A 19,674-nucleotide genomic window follows, 5' to 3' on the forward strand; every position below is an offset into this window, starting at 1 on the left:
ATAGAATCATAGAATGAACTAGGTTGGAAAAGATCTTTAAGGTCATCAAGTCCAACCATTACCCCAGGAGTGCTAAGGCCACCACTAAACCAACCATGTCACTTCCATTGAAAAAAATGCAAACACTACTCTCCTGAGCACGTAAATGGTTTATAGGGTTGCTTGTCCTCTCTGCATGTTTTGTAGAGCAGCAATGAGAGGCAGTTGCTGTTTTGTTAGTTACTCTTTGAAAGGCATGAAAAAAGCTTATACAGCAGGAAAGAAAGAAGGATTTCTATCCCTGACTGAATGTGCCCTCATGGGGAGAGAAAGAAAATCGTTAATATGTGATTTAGGCTGCAAACTTGTTAATGCGTAATTTGTTTATTTTCTGATGCTGTGAACAACTGAGGTTAGCAGCTGTTACATGTTCACTTGAAAGCATCCTACCTCTCTCTCACTCATGTGCCCCCTCCCTCCTGCTCCCCTCCTGGATCCACCAGGATATCCTTTGAGAAACAGCAGCACCATTTCCCAGTTGGAGCTGTGTGCAGTGAAGCTCACTGATCTCAGTGCCATGCGACTGGAAAAGCAAGGAGCAGATTGACATCCGGTGCACAGTCTCCAACTTGACAGCCAAAAAAAAAAAGGGGGTGGGAGTGAGGAGGGGAGGTTCCCTGGCTTTTCTCCTAGCACTGTTAATTCCTGCCGGAGCCTGTTTGCCTCAAGCTCGGTTCATGGCAGTAACAGAAGCAGCAGTGCTTATCCACCAGCTCAGTGCTCTCAATGAGGTCAAGCTGGATCAAAGGGAAGCCTCCTGTGGAAGCATCTACTGTAAGTTCTGCTACTGCTTTTTCCACACTCCCCCCAGATGAATCGTAGCCTGTACAGTTGAGCCAGGCTTCGGTGCTTTATGTCTCCCTGGCTGATAATTTTGTATGGAGGTTGTCAGGTTTCATGTTAATTGTACTTGGCAGTAAGGTGCCTATTGGATAATAATACTGTGCATTTCGGGGGGGAAAGGCTTATTGTTCTATCCTGTTATTTTCTGAGGGATGGGAGGAAGAAAGTGTGGTTTTGTCCTTTGGAAGAGCTCCAAGCTGTTGAGGTGACAGCAGCTCACCAGATTTTGTTTTATGTAATCTACATAGTCTACTTTCTAAATAAAGTAATATAAAATGTCTTTCAAATGTTCTTTGCTTCTACCAAATAGATATTCTCAAAAGGATAGCTACCTAAACATTTATTCAATTACAAAACATAAAGAGAGAAAGAGGAAACACTTCACCGAAATCTTGGAGTCATCTGTAGTAATTAAATTTCAGAGACACTCTCCTTACACAAGCTGCTCTTCACCTGAGGGGTCTCTGATGTCATCAGTCAGAAATATTTCTTTGAAACCCAATTCTGAGTATAATCTGGTTTGAGTGAAACTTTTTTTTTTCAGTTGCAAAGACTTTCACAGTGAGATGAAAAATTTCTCATTTCATGTAATGAAATAGCTGGCTCTGCAGAAGTGCTGTGTAGCGTGAAGGAATGCCAACTTCTGCAGGTAGTGGTGTCTCATTTACAGCATGGAATCCTGGGGCAGTAATGAAATGCTGGGCTGTAAATTTTTCAGCTACATAACCCAACTTTTTATAGTACAAAAAGATTACCTCAATACATACCTGGAAGGCTTGCAGAGTGGTTTCAATGGATTGAACAAAATAACTGCCACCTGTTGGATTATTGTTAGTAATATATTGTAAACCCTGAGGAGAAATAAAATAAAATATCACAAATTGTTATTGCTTTCTGCTGTAAAGTTCCTTGTAAAGGAGGATGACATGATGCCTCCTTGTAAAGGAGGATGTCCTGGTCTGCAGCTTGTGTCTGGAAACTGGGTTGTTACTGGCATTACCATGCAGCAAAGCAGCCTAGTGTTACAAATGACAAATGTCATAAAGACTCACAGTATTGCTTTACCCCCCAGAATCTAATGTCTCTGGGTTTGGTTTTTTTTCCAATTATAGTGTTTTTCTTATCTCCTTCAGTAATAGTCTTAGCTTTCTTAGATACCTAACTTGGATGTTGAGTAGAAGAAAGGGGGGAAAAATAGTGTGAACTCAGGTCATGCAACATCAAGGTATGAATAATTGTTGGAGAGATTTGTGAAACAATGTCTTGAAGACTCATTTACAACTCTGTATTTCTGTTTAATAAATAGAAGACCTGTTACTTTAAAATGCTATGATTTTTGTTTGGCATCACTGCAATATAATATGAGAAGATAATATGTAAATTAGCATGTGATACCTAACCACTTGCACTTTGCAGATGGGATCAAAAAGCTCTAAGAATCCATCACTGGATTTTTTAATTTTTGAATTTATACCTTTTCTTGGTTTAACAGAAGCTTTGAGACAACTCTGTTTTTAAACATATATAATAGGAAGAAAAGCATACTATATATCTTTCTGTCCAGATGGTGATGTTCCTCTTAATTTCAGCATTCAGCTTCTGAGTTGATCGTAGTTGAAGATGAAATGACAGATACTGAAGACAATGAAGAGGAGGATTTAGGAGTCATGGATGATCAACGTAGTGTAATTCTTCATCTCATCTCCCAACTCAAACTTGGCATGGACCTTACCAGGGTATGGACACAGTTTCTCTCTTATAGTTGTTCATTATTTCTTCTTCCTCTCATCCTTCTGTTTGTGTGTATATGTGCACGTGCATGATTCCTGCAACCATGTTTTGCCCCTGTCGACAAGGAAGTTTGCCTCTTTATAAAGTTTTGGTTCCAAGCAGGTGTAGAGGGCTGTCTCTTGCTAGGCAGGGTTTCACAGGAAATGACCACATCAGATTTTATAGGGTTGGGGGAAGAGAAAGAAAAAATAACTAAAAAGCTCTCAACCTCTTTCTTAATTTCATTGTAAGTCTTTCAGAGCAACCGTATGTCATGTATGTATCTTGAGTGTATAATAAGTATGGGTGCATTGAGTGTTTGAGAAACAATAATGGCAATGGTATAGATGGGGGTGTGTGCTCAAGTTACTGTTTTGTGGACCGGATTCTATTTAATTATTTGGCAGCTTAAAAAACTACATGATGGTAAAGAAATCATAGTCTTCAATGTATCACTGTTTTTGTCTGTGTTAAACCGCTCACCAGTTTAACCTTCTGTGCATCTATCTGGCCCTGGAACCAGCATTGTTAGGAACTTCTCTATACTGATGTGATCAGAGAAATTATGGTGTCTGAGAAATTCCCCATAAGTCCTTAGAGTTTTGGAAATGAGACAGAGGTTCTGGAAGCAGGGAATTCCTCTTTCTGAATAATCATGTATTCCAGTGATACCTTCCCATGGGGCTTAATAAGTAATCAAATGGAGTTTTGTGGAGATACAGAATTCCCTTTCCTTCCAGACAAGTTTTCTACATAATCCACTCCCCTTCCCCTCCTACACCTCTCTGATAAGCCCCTGTAATCCCCTTCCCACAGATAAGAAGAGCTCCTTCTGATGCACCTTCCACGAATAAAAGCTTCTGGAATCTCCAGGGAATTTCCCTTGTGCATGGGGTAGTTTTGCAGGAGATTCTTCTCATGGGCATTTTGCTTTTCTGAGGAGTTCATCTGCTTTCCTTTTGATCTTACATATTAATTGGAATCTATTTTTACCATCGCTTTCTTACTAAATAAGGCTTTCTCAATATAGTCTTTTCTCCTTCCTCTGGAACAATTGACAGTATTTAAATACATTTTTAAGACTGAGCAATCCCGTGATCTGTTGCTATGTATAGCTATTGAATAGCTGCACAGAAATTGTTTTGTTCTAAATAGAACAGGAGTTTCATAATTTTATTTGTGAATAGTTTATACGTGTCACTTCTTAGTATATCTGGGGTTATGTACAGTTAATTTTTGGTTTTGTTTTTCTTACATTCCTCATTTTTCATAACTCTTCCTCTTTTCTGTGTTGGTTTGCTAAGGTTGTGGGAGTCCATAATGTTTAAACTAGATCAGGATTCGTTACCTGTTGTTCTTTTGCCTTCAAAGCATTTTGTCTTTGGTAATGAACAAGATTTTTCTTCCTTGTGTCATCTTTTTGTCATGGCAGGGGAGGCAAAATCCCAAAGACACACAGTTAATATAATTAAGAGAAATTCCTGTAGATAAGTGTAGACACTTATAAGAAAAGTAGGAATGTCAATATGTATGATAACCTCCTTCTTACGTAGTGTTCTAAGAGCACAGTTTTTCAGGATAGTGATGAATATTATCAGATCTATAGTATGGCAGAATACTGGCATGCATAAATGTGTGTATGTAATACCCACAGTCTGAAAACAGGAACAGGCATATGGCAGAGTCAGATCCATCCCTACTCTGTGTGATGCACGAATACACATATGATGAGTATTAATTAGACATGCCACATGTGCACATCACTTTTCTGACCATTTTGAGGATTAAACAAAACATAAATTACAAGACAGCTGGCTGCTTTTTTTCATTAACTTTTTTTTCTTACTGTCATGAAGCCCTTGGGGCTACAGATGTGTGACACTACAGTTTGGTTTGTTGGCTGTCTCTCTTCTCATCATTCATAATTCCTCTGCAAGTCGGATTTCAGATAGCCTTGATGCTGGTCATCCTCTGCTGGAAGTGTCTGTGGCACAGTAGTTGCTCATATCAGAGGATGTTTTACATGTTTCCATTTTTCTGTGCTGCCTTCCTTTGTTTCTTTGGTTCATTTTGTGAGCTATGGATTGTAATGTGACATGTGCGTGAACAAACAGCTTTTCTGAGCCCCTGGTGGCTTTGAGTTCTGGATGCATAATCATTACCTTATGTACTGTATCAGAGGAAGCAGCATTCTTTCCTTTTCCTGGAGAGCGATGGCTTATGCTAGTCTTGGCCTTGCCTGCTGACATCAATTTCCCACAGTGATGATAGTCACATTTGATGTTGCAGACGTACTTAATTTCTGAGATGTGTCATGCTGCTGTGCCTTTTAATGAGGAGTTCAATGGTAAAAATCTACTGTGAAGGAAAACACCTGCAATGAAGTATTAAATCTGCATGGGGATTTGCTAGAAGAGGCTGAACTCTGATGGCCAAATAGACTTCACAAGCTGAAGAGAGTGGGGTGGGGGAGCAGTTCACAGCAGCAGGACATAATACAAAAGTGGTATGTCAGACCTGGCTAGGACTTTAAACCTCATTTAAAATTGGAATTGCTGGGGGAAAAAGTAAGTTTCTAAATTGTTTTTAATTTGGACTTTTAAAAAATGAAAAGTAGTGCCAAAACCCGCTGACAGAGCCATGAATTTGTTGGCAATGGCATCTAATGGATTGCAGTTATTTCTAGCAGTTTTACAGATGGGTGATCACTCCCCTGCTTTCCCTCACCTTCCCTATGCAGTTGATGTATGCTGAAAATAACAGGCTGCCATTCTCTGTAAAAGGACTGCCAGTAATATTGCAGAATATCAACCTGTTGTAAATTAACATTGTAGTATGATGTTGATGATGTTGTTTGTAATTTGTCTCTCAGTATAATTTTGCATTGTAATTTTAAAATATAAGTGGCATGAAATGTATTTCCACAGTGACTCAGGTGACAGTAGAAAAGCTTTTGTACCTCTAAAAGAATGACATCTCACATGGGGTACCTTGGTCGGGTAATGGTGTTGACACTCATGTTTTGCCTCAGAGTAAGTAGTAGCAGGGATAAATATCTGTGTTCTTAAGAACCCATACTCTTTACTTTTCTCAATTGCATGCAGATTTAATTAAGTATAGGTGAATTAAAATGTAGGAGGTTATGATCAAGCTTTCAGCCGGTATTCTTTTTTTTAAGCTCAGTGAAAATGGAAACTGTTAAACTGCTTCCTTTTCACCTGAAGCCTGAGAAAGAACAGAGATTATTCTAACATTTTAGAATGCACTCAGGAGATTTTTTTGCTTCAGACTTCAGTAACTTCATATTTATTCTAGAGAGACTCTTTCGTCCACTTGGTTGTCATGGTGGCTTTTTCTCAGAGGAAAAAATCAAGCAGTTTTGACTTCTTATGCAATAAAAAAAAAAAAAATCCTACTAGTAATCCAGACCAAAACCAATGTAAAGAACATAGGTTCAATGTGTATTTTTCTGGACAGTGCATTCTGTTTGGATGCAGAAGAGCTGAAAAACTCACTCCCTTCGGAGCTGGAGTGCCAGCACAAGTGCATGACACTCCAGTGCTGGCAAGAAGAATGGGGTTACACTTCCAAATTTGTTTATTTCTATTTTGCTTGTTTCTGTAGAAATCAAGATAGGGCCAATAAAAAAAACACCCTAACTGGTGTGGGGGTTTTTATGTTAGTGCCTGCCAGTATTGCATTTCGAGACTTTGAGGGTATGAGATTATTTAGTAAAAGGCAATATTTTCAAGAAATATTTTACAATACTGGAGTTGTGCAAACTTTACAACTCTTTTTCACATACCGTTCTGCCTTCTTTTGTGGAAACAATTATTCTGCCCTTTGCAGTGGATCCTTCCTTTCCTGCTGCAATTAAGGGCGTAGTTTCCATTTTAGTAGGGCTTTTAAAGCAAGATCATTAGAGCTGGAGTTCAAGCTTTATTTGGATTTTAAATTGATTCTTGAAACTGAATGTTAAGAGTCCAGTGATTTGTAACATCTCATTTTGTGGCTGTGTTGGTGTTGGCTGTGTTAAGTATGTAAGCAGCAAAGCACACAGCTGGTACTTGAGCGAGTAGCAATGCAGACTACATGATCAAGTCAACAGACTTAATTTTGAAGCATAAAGTTAGCACCACCATAGCTATGGTCTGTAGTTTTCTCCTCCATTTGTGTAATAAAGGTCACTTTTTAGAGAGAGTCACTTGGATATGACAAGATGTTTATTCAAATTAATTTTTCTGCCCTTTCAAGTCTCTGCAGTGAGCTTGTGATAGTCACTACCAGTATTTCTAGACAGAAGTGATGGAGGTTTTTTTAGTTTGGCTCTCGCCTCTTTGATAACCTAATCTTTGAGGGAAGAAGATAAGTGCAATGAATTATTAAAGAGGAAAGCATAATTGTTTTAATAGAGGACAGCTGTTGGTCTGCATCTGGCAGTGTTGAGCCACTTTGATTCTAGACAGATAGGTGTGTGCCACAAGGTCCTTGTTGGTCATGCAGAAGCAACCCCTGAGCTCCCCAGGGACAGTCCCGCACAAGGTGTGGAGCATGGATGAGAAGGAAAGAAACTATTTTCGGTCCCCTGGCCCTTGTCTGCCTTGCCGTGTGTTCCAGGGTGTCTTACTGAAAACTCTGTTACTCCTCAGTGGATGACTTTGGCAGCATCTGCGTTGCCAGATGAGCTGCTTGAGGCTGCATCCAAATCACTGCAGACTGCCTAGTACTCAGTCACAGATTTTTTCTGCCCCCTCCTCCCTGCCTAGAGCCTCTCCAGTCCCAGGACATTAATGTAACAGCTCCTGCGGCTCTTTTTTGTCTCAACTTGTGTGAAATAAGGTGAAGGCAAGCTGGGATCTGTCACACCAGTATGGTATAGTATAACTGAGGGAATGTGCCGTGTGCCTGGGGTGACTGGGTGGCAAGGGATTTGACCAGAGAGGTAGGAGAGGGCATCACACATACAGTGACAATGTACAGTGGAGGGAGCCCAACAGGGAGAGTTTGCTTGCCTCTAGCCTCTTGGGAAGGGTCCTTGGCATTGTTTTATCCTTGGAAACACATCTGAGACTTGGTTTTGGTTGGATCTAGTTGTCTTGGTTTGTCAGAGGCTGGAAAGGACCAAATACGTATGCAGTGGGTGGTCAAAGGTCCAAGGCCCAAAAAATGAAATTGAGAGCCTAGATGTTTGACAGAATGGGCAGGTGTACTCTCCACCACTTACAGGTTGGTGATGTATATGTTTATGTAAAACACTTGTCACCCAGTGGTTTCAGAGGGTGTGCCCTCCCTTTTTGGAGGATTATGGTGAGTTGAGTTTGTTGATGTTTGCTGTAAATGAATTTACATCAAGTATGGTTTCTGTGTCCTGTAAACAGGGAGAACAATGGTTGGTTTGTTAACTGAAAGGAGAGGAAGAGGCAGATTTCCATGTGAGCAGAACAGCCTGTCCCTGTTGTGTGAGCTGCTCTTGAGAATCCTAATGAAATAGAAAGCAGCCTGCATGGCTGTCAAGGCTTTTTTTTTCTTCTTTCTTTATTTACACTGCAAAGAAAATGAAATTGCTGGTACAGGGGAGGGAAAATACACTCTCCCAAAACTTGACAGGGCCACAATTGCAGGTGTCTTAACTGTTCTCCCCCTACTCTTCCCCTGTGGTAGTATGATCATGGGGAAATCATATCTGCCTTTGTCTGCTTTGCATACAGGTAGTGCTTCCAACATTTATTTTGGAGAAAAGATCCCTGCTGGAGATGTATGCAAATTTCATGGCCCATCCAGACCTGTTTTTGTCAATTGCAGCTGGAGCCACTCCTGAGGAAAGAATTATCAGCTTTGTGGAGTATTATCTAACAGCTTTTCACGAAGGCCGAAAGGGAGCGGTTGCCAAGAAGCCCTATAACCCTATAATTGGTGAAACGTTTCATTGCTCCTGGGATGTGCCTAAAGATAAAGTGAAAGCATTAAGAACTAACGGTGCCTCCATGGTTTCTAAGGAACCAACCAAGGAGTTTGGCCAGGACCAGTCCACATGCTACAAGCTGAGGTTTGTAGCTGAACAAGTGTCCCACCATCCACCAATATCTTGCTTTTACTGTGAGTGCAAAGAGAAGAAAATGTGTGTGAACGCTCACGTATGGACCAAAAGCAAGTTTATGGGCATGTCAATAGGTGTTTCTATGGTAGGCGAAGGTAAGAAATGTGCTTTTACTTCCTTTTTTTGAGCTAATATCACAGGTATCAACACAACAGAAATCCAGATACTTTCCTGCTTGCTCTTCCTCTCACCTTTCCTTTGACCCTTGTGGCTATTTGTTTTGTGAAGTTTGGAAGTAAAATTGCAATGTTCATACAACTTATTTTCTGTCTGGACAGAATGTGTACAGTTCTATGTGTACTTATATTTTTGCAATTCTGTTAACATGTGGCTGTACTTCAGACAGAATTAAGTTGCAGTAGCAAATGGCTACTGACAGCATATTCTGTAAGAACAGTTTTATTTGTCTTGCTCACTTTTAAGTTTGGTATGCGATGGTTGCATAAATGGAACAAAGCAATAGGAAAACTCCACATTTTTACTTAATCCGAGCGTTCTTTTTTTCTCATAGTTTCTGCAAAGAATCATGGTTTATGTGGTGTTCACAAAGTTAGTGTTTTATGTCATGCTTTATAGAAAATCATGCAGTCAAGGTGTAAGTCATGATTTGACATGCATTGACTGCTTTATGGTAAGTCATTGCTCAACAGTAATTCAGAAATACAGGGAATTGTAACAAATTCTCCCTGAGTGATGGGAGCTGATAAACACAGTGGTACCAGTGTCATTACTGACTGCTAATGTTTCTAAACAATTTAGTCCCTTTTGCCATTTGAGGGAAATTCCCTGTGTGTGGCTTTTGGTGTTTTGTCTTAACTAGTTTTTAGACTGTAGTCTCAGAAGGACCAAGACAACTTACAGTAAATGCTTCTTTTTGTCATCATTATGTTAAACACTATGATATTAAAGGTACTAAAGAAGTAAGAGTGGGAAATGAGCAATTAGGTTTTGCTCATTAATAACAACAAAACGATTATAGTAAAAACATACAGATATGTTCTGCTGTTTCTACTAGCTAGAACTAAAGAACAAATCCAAACAGTAGAAAAGGCTACAGGAGCTTCTTTTCTGATGGCAATATATTCCAGTTTTTACAGAAGAGGCCTGTAACTTCCTTAACTACTGCATTTGATAGCATTGTGATAGCTAGACTATAACAGCACTGCTGTTTCCTTCTTCCTATGACTTAGGTATTTTTAGTTTAATACGGAGTTAGAAAAGTTGGGAAAGGAGTATCAGAAGGGAAATTGGTCTTTCTGTCTCCTGACTGTACTGCTGCCGGCCTGACTCACTGTTTAAGTTGCTGCATTTTTCAGGTATATATAAATTCCTACTACTGTTGTTCTCAGCGAAGGGAGCTATTTAATGGGAATAAAATTAAACACTAAGTCACTTATGGTTATGTAGGAGTAGGGAAATTTCCCTTCCTTGTTGCTAGCGCACAGTTCCCTGGGATTGAGGGTGTCTGCTGTGGGGATTACTTAAGACTTCAAAGTCCTGATGTGTCCCACTTTTGAGAGACAAAGAGACTAGAAATGAACCATTTCCCTACCCCAAGGATAATTTAAGGTGTGTTTCTGAGACTAAGTTCTCCCCTCACCACTTTTGTTTTCATGATCCTGGAGATATCCCAGAGGAAGAGGCAGGCTTTGGGGAACATCTGCAATGGTGAACTCTTCTGCTGCAGGGTTTACTGCGGTCTTTATGATGGGAATTTTGGGAGAAAGTTTGGGTTTACCAATTTGTAGTTATCATTTGTCTTTTTTTGTTCATGTAAGTGGTGCCAGACATGCAGCCTCATGGTTGGCCATGGCAGTGGTGGAATCACCGTCCCTGGAAGTGTCCAAAACCCATGTAGATGAGGCCCTCATGACATGGTTTAGGGGTGGCCTTGGCAGTGCTGGGGTAATGGCTGGACTTGATGATCTTAAAGGTCTTTTCCAACCCAGTTGATTCTATGATGACAGCATTTCTTCAAAGTGACGGAAAAACCTCACTGCAGCCCATGCATTTCTCTTGCATGTTGAGGACTGGCAATGGGCAGGAAGAAGTTGTACTGCTGAAGCTTTTCTATCATCTGGAAACAGGCAGCCTGAAACGGGCAGCCTCAGTTTTAAAGTGCTTGCTTCACAATGTGGTTTCTTCACTCAGAATGATGCTTTCTTCAGTTTTGAAAGCAAAGTCCCAGGGAAGTCTTCAGAATTAAGCTGGTGAAGCTTTGTGAAGCTGTCCTGAAATCAGAATCTACTGCAGACATTTCTTTCTCATGTGCTTCATGAGTATAAATTCTGTCGTAGATTGAAGTCAGCATGAGCACTGGGGAACAGGTTGCTGAACCAAAGCCACTGAGGGCTTACAGCGTGCAGAACCTATGTCTGTATTTACACATCTGATAATGCAGGCCTAGTATTTTTTAAATGTGTAATATAATTTGAAGAATTTTCTTTAGGGACATTTTATGCACTGCAGAATTTCAAATGGAGTGAATTAGGCTGCAAAGCGCAGATGGTGGAAAGACAAGCTATGCTGTTAGTCAGAAGGTACATGAAAGTAGTTAAGATAGGTGGAAACAAAGTTACCTACTAGGAGAAGCTTTCTGACAACAAGGTTGCCGACTGAGATTGTAGAATCTTATTTTAAACTAAAAACTGGATTAAACAAGTTTCTCAGGAATGACTGATCCTGCTCTTGTAAGAGACAATGTGATGGTTTGTGAATCATAGAAATCCCTGGGGTTGATTGTACTTGCTACTCTGTGCTGCGTGACCAAACTCATCATGTGTTATTGTTATTTTTTGTTCTTTCTTTATTTTCTTTCTTTCTGTTTTCTTTTTCCACATTATGAGCATTCAGCCCTTTTTTGACTGTTGCTGAAGTTTACTTACACACATTGGTGCCTTTGGCTTTCTGTTAGAACAATAAGGATTTTAGATTCTGTGTGAATTGAAAGGCAGTTTCCTTGATATCTTTAAAATATCTGTGTCCATTCTGAGACTTTGTTTAAATCATTCTGGTGTTGGTAGAGTAGTTTCATTTTACTGTGCATTCATAGTACTATCTGATGTATGGAGTGAAAAAAACAAAGCATTAGGGAGCTGCAGTTACTGCTTTGGATAATTCAGTGGGAGGAAGAGACCACCTTGTACCAATTCAGATATGTATCAGAACACTTTTGTTTCACCTGTAATTTTGTTGTGGCCTTAATGTTGAATACAAACAACTGGAATGTGTTCTGAATGTTTGCTGTCTATGGAATAGTTTTGTGTGTGCCCTTCAAGGAATTCAGCGAAGCTTTTTCTACCACAGTTGGCTTTTACAAGAAAGTAGTCATGCTGAATTTTGGGACCTGTATTGTGTGAGGGAAACGCTGGTCATGTCTCTGTGGTGGTTTTTGAAAGGTATTTTTTTTTAACTGGTTACAGATGTGTAGAGCATGTTGCTTTTTATGCTATGTTGTTAGAATAGCATAAAAAATACTGTTAGAATAGCACTGTTGGTAGAAGCAGCAGTGGTTACACTGAAGTAGGATGTTGTAGAAGTAGAAAGGCTTCTACAAGAATTGAAAGCATATGGAGATATGAGGACAGTGTGGTCCTGTCATAGAGAGTATAGCTCAGTAACTCAATTGTACAATTTTCAGTGTGTGTTGCACCTCAGAGTGACTAAGATTTTTTTTCTTTATCTCTGATGTTTGTTTGTTGATTCAAAGTAAGTATCAGCTGCAGAGATGCAGAACGAGTAGAAAAGCACGACTGGAAATCCATGTGAGATGCTGTTTGATATGCTAGCCCTCCATCTGTGGTTATAAGGGGTCTAAATCTGGCTCGCTAATGAAATGTCTCAATTTTTTCTTCACTATATATCAACTTCCCATTCTTCAGAGTAGTCAGCACTGAGTTTCCTCATGAGAAAGCTACCCTGAATAGAAGAGAGGGTATTTTGTATAAAGGAATTCATGTTGCATGTGCAGTCCCTAATTCTGGTTAATTATGTACTAATGAGAGAGTGAGGGAGAAGACTATGCAGTGAATACGATCTCATTAAGATTTAAAATAGTCAGGGATGAGAGAGTCAGTGTAAATATTTGATGGTTTTTTTTACATGGTCCAAAGAATCTTTAGATACTGGTTGTAGAATAAAATAGACCCTGGTTGTAGGATGATGGAAAGTGGATAGGTGGAAAAGGCTGTGATGAGCACACCTCAGTGTGGCATTGCTTGTTCCTTTTCTGCTCTTAGATTTTGTTCCAAAGCTACAAAATCCAGCAGAAAATGTCACCTTTGACTCACAAGTTAATTTTGCAGAGAACATCAAGTAGGTTTAGGTGGATTACTCTGTTTTATCAGGTGGCTGTTTATGTCTTGTGTTTTCACTCCTGCTATCTTAAGTGTTTTAAAAACTAGTGAGGTGTAGGCATCCAGAAATTAGCTTTTAAATTGAAATCAACCTTGAAAAGATTTGATAGGATGCTCTTCCCGGGGTAAATCTAAATGAGAGCAATAATATTCTTTTATTTGGGCTTTTCTGTTCAAGTATCTGTATGTGTTTACAGATGTACAAGTCTGTAATTTCTATTCCTGAGGCATTAGTGACTTTTCAGTTTACCAGTCCCAAAGATTTACTTCTCTGTGCCAATAGAGCTACCTAAATATTTCCCCAGCACTGATTTTTGTACCAATATTTTTTAGCCCATTGGTTTCAGAACAGTTTCCATATGGTGTGACAGTCATTACTTAATTTGGCAAATGGCTCCAGTCTTTGGAAAACGAGCAGTGCAGCACAGCTCACTGGAATGTTTGTGAGAGGATAAGAGCCTGGTTCTGGCATCTCATGTTTTCCCATTGGAACCTGATGCTCTGCACCTGTGTGGGGTTCATGCCCCATGTAACTTACGCCTGTTTGTGCCGTGTTAAGAACAGTGCAGAGGGAGTGGAGAGCCTGTCAAGTTAGGAAACTGCCCAAGGCTGTTTGTGTCCCACATTCCATTTGTTGTTCAGATTGATCTCCATACAGTCAGTGGGAACCATTAAATTTCACATGCCTATACTGCAGCTCATTGATCCAGAGCCTCCTCTGGGTACTTTGTCAGTGTGCATTACTGGAAAATAAATGTGCAAAGCTGCAACATTAGTGAGGAACATGTAAAAATCAAATAGGGGAAAACATAACATGTCAGGAGCATCACTTCTTTTAATGCAGGCTGAGGAGCCATTGGAAGGAGCATGACTGTGAGTGTTGCCTTAGTTAAAAGCAGGAGCAAATGGTGTGGAGGACGTTTCAAGGGGGACTTCAAAATTCCACACGTTTATAAAATATTCTCTCTTCTATGTGGTATTTTTGTCTCGTAAACTAGATTGCAAAATCCACTGTTCCTCCCTGGATACTTAATCTGGTGCATTCTTCCATGCATAACAACTGCCTATAAATACTTCAGTTTTTTTTTTTCTTAAGGGAATTTGCAGTTTCCAAAATAATTCTTTGATGTGAGAGGAGGAAATGTGACTGAAAATGGGAGTCTTCTTTTCATGTATATTTACATACGGCCATTTTTAAGGTAATAATCCAGTGAGGAAGCAAGAGAAGAAAAATAGATGGTGTATTTTTAAAGATCAGTCCCAATGTGATGATGTGTAAAAGCAGATCTTAAAATGTTAAAAATAACTGTTAGATTTTACTTTTTCTGCCTTAATTTCTCTCCTCTGCAGGGTAGGGCTTGAAATCAAATTGTGGTAGCAGTTACAAATGCTCAGTGTCATTCTGGCTTCCTCTTCTCTAAGAAAGCATGAGTCTTAGTTACAGTCATGGTGCTGCAGCAGCAATCTTCATGGTACTTCAGTTAAATGAGGTTTTGCATGTGGACAGGGCAAATGATGGAATGTAAAGCTAACAGTTTGGTTAATACTAAACATAGCATCAATTGTGGATATTTCAAATACTCTCTTTGTTCTTGTTTAGATTGCAGTTATTGAGCTGGAATCATGTTTCAAGTGAAATAGCACTTCATTAAAAATGTATTTATTCAGGTATTTAAAGAATTCAAAAAGTAATCTCCCAGGTGCTAAAAATACTGCCAAGAGCTGGGTTCAGTGTTTAATATCTAACCTGCTGTGGTAGTTAAATATTTACATTGAAGGTCACTGCTGTTATTTGCTGCTCACTTTTCCATGTGCTTGGAAAATGTTCATTAGAGCTTGGCATCCCTCCCACTTGAGCATCAGGGAAAAAAGCTATTGATCCCATCAGAGACAAAAGCAAAGCTACACTAACAAGAGGGAATTATGTTTACTGTGGCAGTTTCCTCTTATGTGTTGACACACAGTGATGGTCAGATGGCTGGACCTGGGGAAGTCGGAGGCTCTGGAGAAGCTCGTGTGAAGGTGTGCATCATAAATACAGTGAGGTTCTCCGCCCAGTAGTGAGCACCACCCTGGCCCACCAGGCAAGGGTTAGACCTTTTGTCTAACAGAAAAACCTATTACCAGTCATGAAAGGCTCCAAAAACTGCCGCGTTGGAAGCTGATGCTTTTTGACTGTGTGAGAATCGTGTCTGTGCTTAGTCGGTACCTCCACAGGCCATTTCCCACAGCTGGTTGCTACTGCATGTCTGTTGATCATGACAGGCATGAAGAAGGTGGAGAATAAATGGAAGAGGAGGAGAAAGGGAAACTGACAGGATTGAGTCTAAAAATTTCTGCACATAGAGGGTGCTCAGGCATTGGAACAGGCTGCCCAGGGAACTGTTGGAATCACTGTCCCTGGAAGTGTTCAGAAACTGTGTAGATGAGGCCCTCAGTGACATGGTTCAGTGGTGGACTTGGCAGTCCTGGAGTAATGGTTGGACTTGATGATCTTAAACGTCTTTTCCAACCTAGGTGATTTGATGTAGGCAATGCCCACCTGCAGATTGCCAGGCTTCCTTTCTGCATTTGATCAGTACCCATGAGCTTTCTTTGATCCTTTTTGAATATCATCACCAGGTTAAAAGGCTTCTTGATTGTTGATTATTAAGTTATTGTTATTGCACCATCTATTTAATGAGTTTGCTAAGCAGAGTTGTCTTTCCAAGTAAAAGTTCTTAGTGGCTGTATATCCTGGGTGAGTTGGGTAGTTCAGCCTCCCTTCAGTGTGTTCAGCTTGGTTTTACCTGCAAGTATGGAGCCAAGGAACCTGGAGGCAAAATGTGTGTGTTCCAGCTGTGTCCTGGATGTTCCTGCTCATGAGGGGTCAGCACAAGTGACACAAGCAACTTCCTGAGGCAAAATGATTGCAGCTCCTTTTACGACATTGCTCTTCTGTATTTGTGCTTTTGCAGCCTCTGGGTGATATGGTTTAGTGTGAAGTGTCCCTGCCCCATGGCAGGGGGGTTGGAACTAGATGATCTTGAGGTCCTTTCCAATCCTAACTATTCTATGATCCTATGATTGTGCCAGACTTGCTGCAGTAGATTTACTGGCTGTGTTGTTGCTGGGAGGCTGAGGTTGCAGGAGTGTTGAGAATAACTGCATAGAACTGTTCTGGTTTGCAAAAGATGCTTTCCTGTGGCGCAGTTTCAGATGGCAGAAGTTATGGGTTGCAGAGCTTCCTGTGCCTGTGCTGAGTGCTGTTAATTGGAGCCAATATTTAAGATGATGATTCTGCTCAGAGCTCTGTGCTCTAAAATTTTGACTGTTTTCTAGGTTTGTGTTTTCATACAGCGTTAAGGGCATATTTTCATGTTGGCAGTAGTAGCGTCTTGTTCCTATTTAGTGCTTCTTCATCATTGCATGCTAGATCACTTTGCAAAAGTAGTGTTGTGATGCCCTTAAACACATAGACAAACTAGTCAATACTGCTACTAATGGGTTCTTCCCCTGCCTGCCCCAGGGTGAAGGCAAATTGGCTCAGGCTTGTCTTGTTTCTAAACAGATAGTATTACTTGCCAAGATCTGGGTGTTTTCCAAATAGTTCTGGGTTCTGAGTGCTTCCTGTGATGGGTTATTTTTAATCCCTGTTATGAAAAGTTCAAAGCTGTAATTTTTGTCTTTAGGCAGTTATTAAATGGAGCACAAAAGAGTGTAAATCTCTAACCAAAATATACTATAGATACTTGGCATTATTTAATTCTATGTGTAAGGTTTAAGATGCTCTTTACCTGGTATTATGTCCTGCTCTTTGTCATCCTGAAGCCCAAACTATAGCTGTGGTAGGGATGGAGCTGAATCCTTAACCACAAGAGACACTAAGAGCTGATCAGATGTGCAATCTTAACAAATTACTGTTGCTGCTGCATGTTGTTTTTAGTTACAACCCCATAATGTTCAGGGTGGAGGAACCTTTACAGAATGAAGTGGAATTGCCAGTCATTTTTTCTGCCTGGCTGAGACACTGGTGATGGTGGTAACAGAGCGGTGGCCCTGGTGGCCCTTACTTTGGTGATGCTAGACTTTTGCAAAGCCCATGTGGGAAACTAGGCATTTGGGAATGAAGGAGCAAACTTAGAGGCAATTTCTAGGTGGCTTCCTGAAGCTTGTTTCCTAGTTGTATGTGGGCTAGACCTTGGGAGAGCCTCTTACACCCCACCGGTAAGAAGTGGACCTGGTCATGTCTGATTGAATGGAGAACTGAAGAGTCCTTTGGCTGTGCTCGTATTTTTTCTGTAAAGAGATGAGATGATGCCGAGTGAGCATCTGAGTATTCAGTGTGGTGGTTTGTAAGCAGCTGTTACTTTTTCCCAGCTTTAACGGTTGTCAGTAACACAAAATAACTAACACAGTCAGATTTTCTGCTAAGCCCTTTGGTACCACGAAAGTCACCAGGGTTCACATTCAGACTGTGTGCTGCTGAAAATGTTTGTTTGAAGTTTGTTCCAGAGGACAGGCTTTTCCTCAGCAGACAGTGCCCTTCTTCAAGAGGAGTTGCATGTTGTGCACTTTATGGAAGTACATGTTGATGGCATTGTTTGGTCAGTGACTATCAGATCTTACCATAATTATGAAGTTTCATAATTTCAGTTTCAATCTTCTTCCTAAATAGGTGTTCTTCACTTACTGGAACATGGAGAAGAGTATGTTTTCACCCTGCCTAGTGCCTATGCTCGCTCAATACTTACGATCCCATGGGTGGAGCTTGGAGGGAAAGTGAACATCACTTGTGCCAGAACAGGTTATTCTGCTACGGTCACGTTCCACACCAAGCCGTTCTATGGAGGGAAGGTCCACAGGTACTGGAATTACTGTCTTATTCGTGTTTACCTGCTGCTGGATTTCAATGCCAAGAGGCTTGGGCATGTGTTTGGTTCTTCTCTTGGAGTATTTTATAGACAGATATCTGAATTTCTTTTCCTATTAGTGCCTGGGATGACTTACAGCTTTGGAGCAGTTTATTGTAGTTATGTTTTATATCGTTTCGCTGAACTGGCTGTATTTCTCTCATTAAACTGTGAATGTATTCTTCCAGACTTTGTTGCTTGTAAAAATCACTCTAAGTGCAGGACCAGAACAGGCAGTGTTTCTGCTGCACCAGCTGCTGCTTCTGTGCGGTTCTTGCAGATTAACCAGTGTTCTAGGTGGATGGAGGGAGTTCCTCTAAGGAGGAGAAAAGCAGAAGTGGCGCTGCCCATAGCGGTAGCTCCCTGCTGGGGACTCCTGCTCCTGCACCAAAACTCTAGTTGATAAAAATACTGTTTATGTGTCTTTGGTTCCCCTTTATTAAGGGTGCAGAGAAGCACTGTGCAAGACAGTTCCTGTCTTAATTCCATGCTCAACTTGATGGTAAAGTCATTAAAGGACCTTGTTGTGTTGTGGGTTGTAGCAGTATTCATGAGAAGCTGCACTTCTGCATGGATACCTCTGCTTTACTTCAGTTGATCTAATTATTCCTCCATATGTATATATATTAATTTCAATACTGTGCTCAGGCACAAAATACCACTATGGGGTGTTTTGACAGGGGCTTTTCTGAAAGTTGTAGATTAATAATTGGTCCCATCAGGGTGAGGGAAAATTGGGGAAGGTTCTGCTATATTAATGTGATAATTTAACAACATAACTGAGTTTACAGATTGCTTTACATGGCTTGCTGAAGCACATACGCATGTTCATAAGATACACACACGTGAAAGCTTGGTTTCCCTGCATTTTGGGTTTCCAGTCATGCTTTTCTACTTTGCTCACTCTCAGACCAGTTCTTGAACCACTGGGGTGGCTTTAGTCATTGCCTCTCAGCAGCTGAAAAGTAAATTTGCACAGCTAAAAATGAAAATAGAGGTACCTGAAGTCTTTGACATCGGTATCTGACTTCATTATGGTTGGGTGCTAAAACAACATGTGGACTGGAAACATCACATGAATGTCAGGAGATGTTTTTCAGGCTGATGAGGTGAACAGCTCTGGGTTAGAGCTGTGTCAGAGTTCGAAGCTGCATTATGGCTGTGCTTTGGGAGAATGTTGTCTAGTGCTGTGTTAGCAAAGCTCCCTTGTGTTGAGTCTTTCCTTTTGGAGACAGTGTCACTACTGTGCTTGAAAAATTGCTGTGTAGATGTAGAAAGCTGCCTGTAGCCTTAGCTGTGGTAGTGCTTTTGTATGCTAATAATAAATGGTACCAATTATTTCTATGGTCTTTTTTTCTTCTTCTGTCTTGAATTAGGGTTACAGCTGAAGTGAAACACAGTCCCACTAACACCATTGTATGCAAGGCACAGGGAGAATGGAATGGGACACTGGAATTTACTTACAGCAATGGAGAAACCAAAGTGATTGACACCAACAAACTGCCCATTATCAGGAAAAAGATCAGGCCGATAGCAAAGCAAGGTCCACTGGAATCCAGGTAAGGCCAGAGGTGTTCATGTTCTTCTTCCAAACCTCCAGTGAGAGCCAAAGAGGGAGGCAAAGTGCAATTGTAAATGGTGTGGTTCAAAAACACCTTGCTTGCTGCAGCACATTAGT

General features: G+C 40.6%; 1 protein-coding gene across 1 annotated transcript in view; it reads left to right on the forward strand.

Annotated features, from left to right (window-relative positions):
- The window catches only part of OSBPL10 (oxysterol binding protein like 10), a 106,618-nt gene that overhangs the window by 82,690 nt on the left and 4,254 nt on the right, over positions 1–19,674 (forward strand). Inside the window, exons 7-10 of the mRNA XM_034066625.1 lie at positions 2,472–2,618; positions 8,361–8,844; positions 17,762–17,948; positions 19,373–19,555. Of these exons, the coding sequence (XP_033922516.1) occupies positions 2,472–2,618; positions 8,361–8,844; positions 17,762–17,948; positions 19,373–19,555 (1,001 nt within the window). The remainder of the gene's footprint in view (positions 1–2,471; positions 2,619–8,360; positions 8,845–17,761; positions 17,949–19,372; positions 19,556–19,674) is intronic.

The sequence above is a fragment of the Melopsittacus undulatus genome, chromosome 1 (assembly GCF_012275295.1).
Source record: "Melopsittacus undulatus isolate bMelUnd1 chromosome 1, bMelUnd1.mat.Z, whole genome shotgun sequence".
In the NCBI taxonomy this organism is placed as follows: domain Eukaryota; kingdom Metazoa; phylum Chordata; class Aves; order Psittaciformes; family Psittaculidae; genus Melopsittacus; species Melopsittacus undulatus.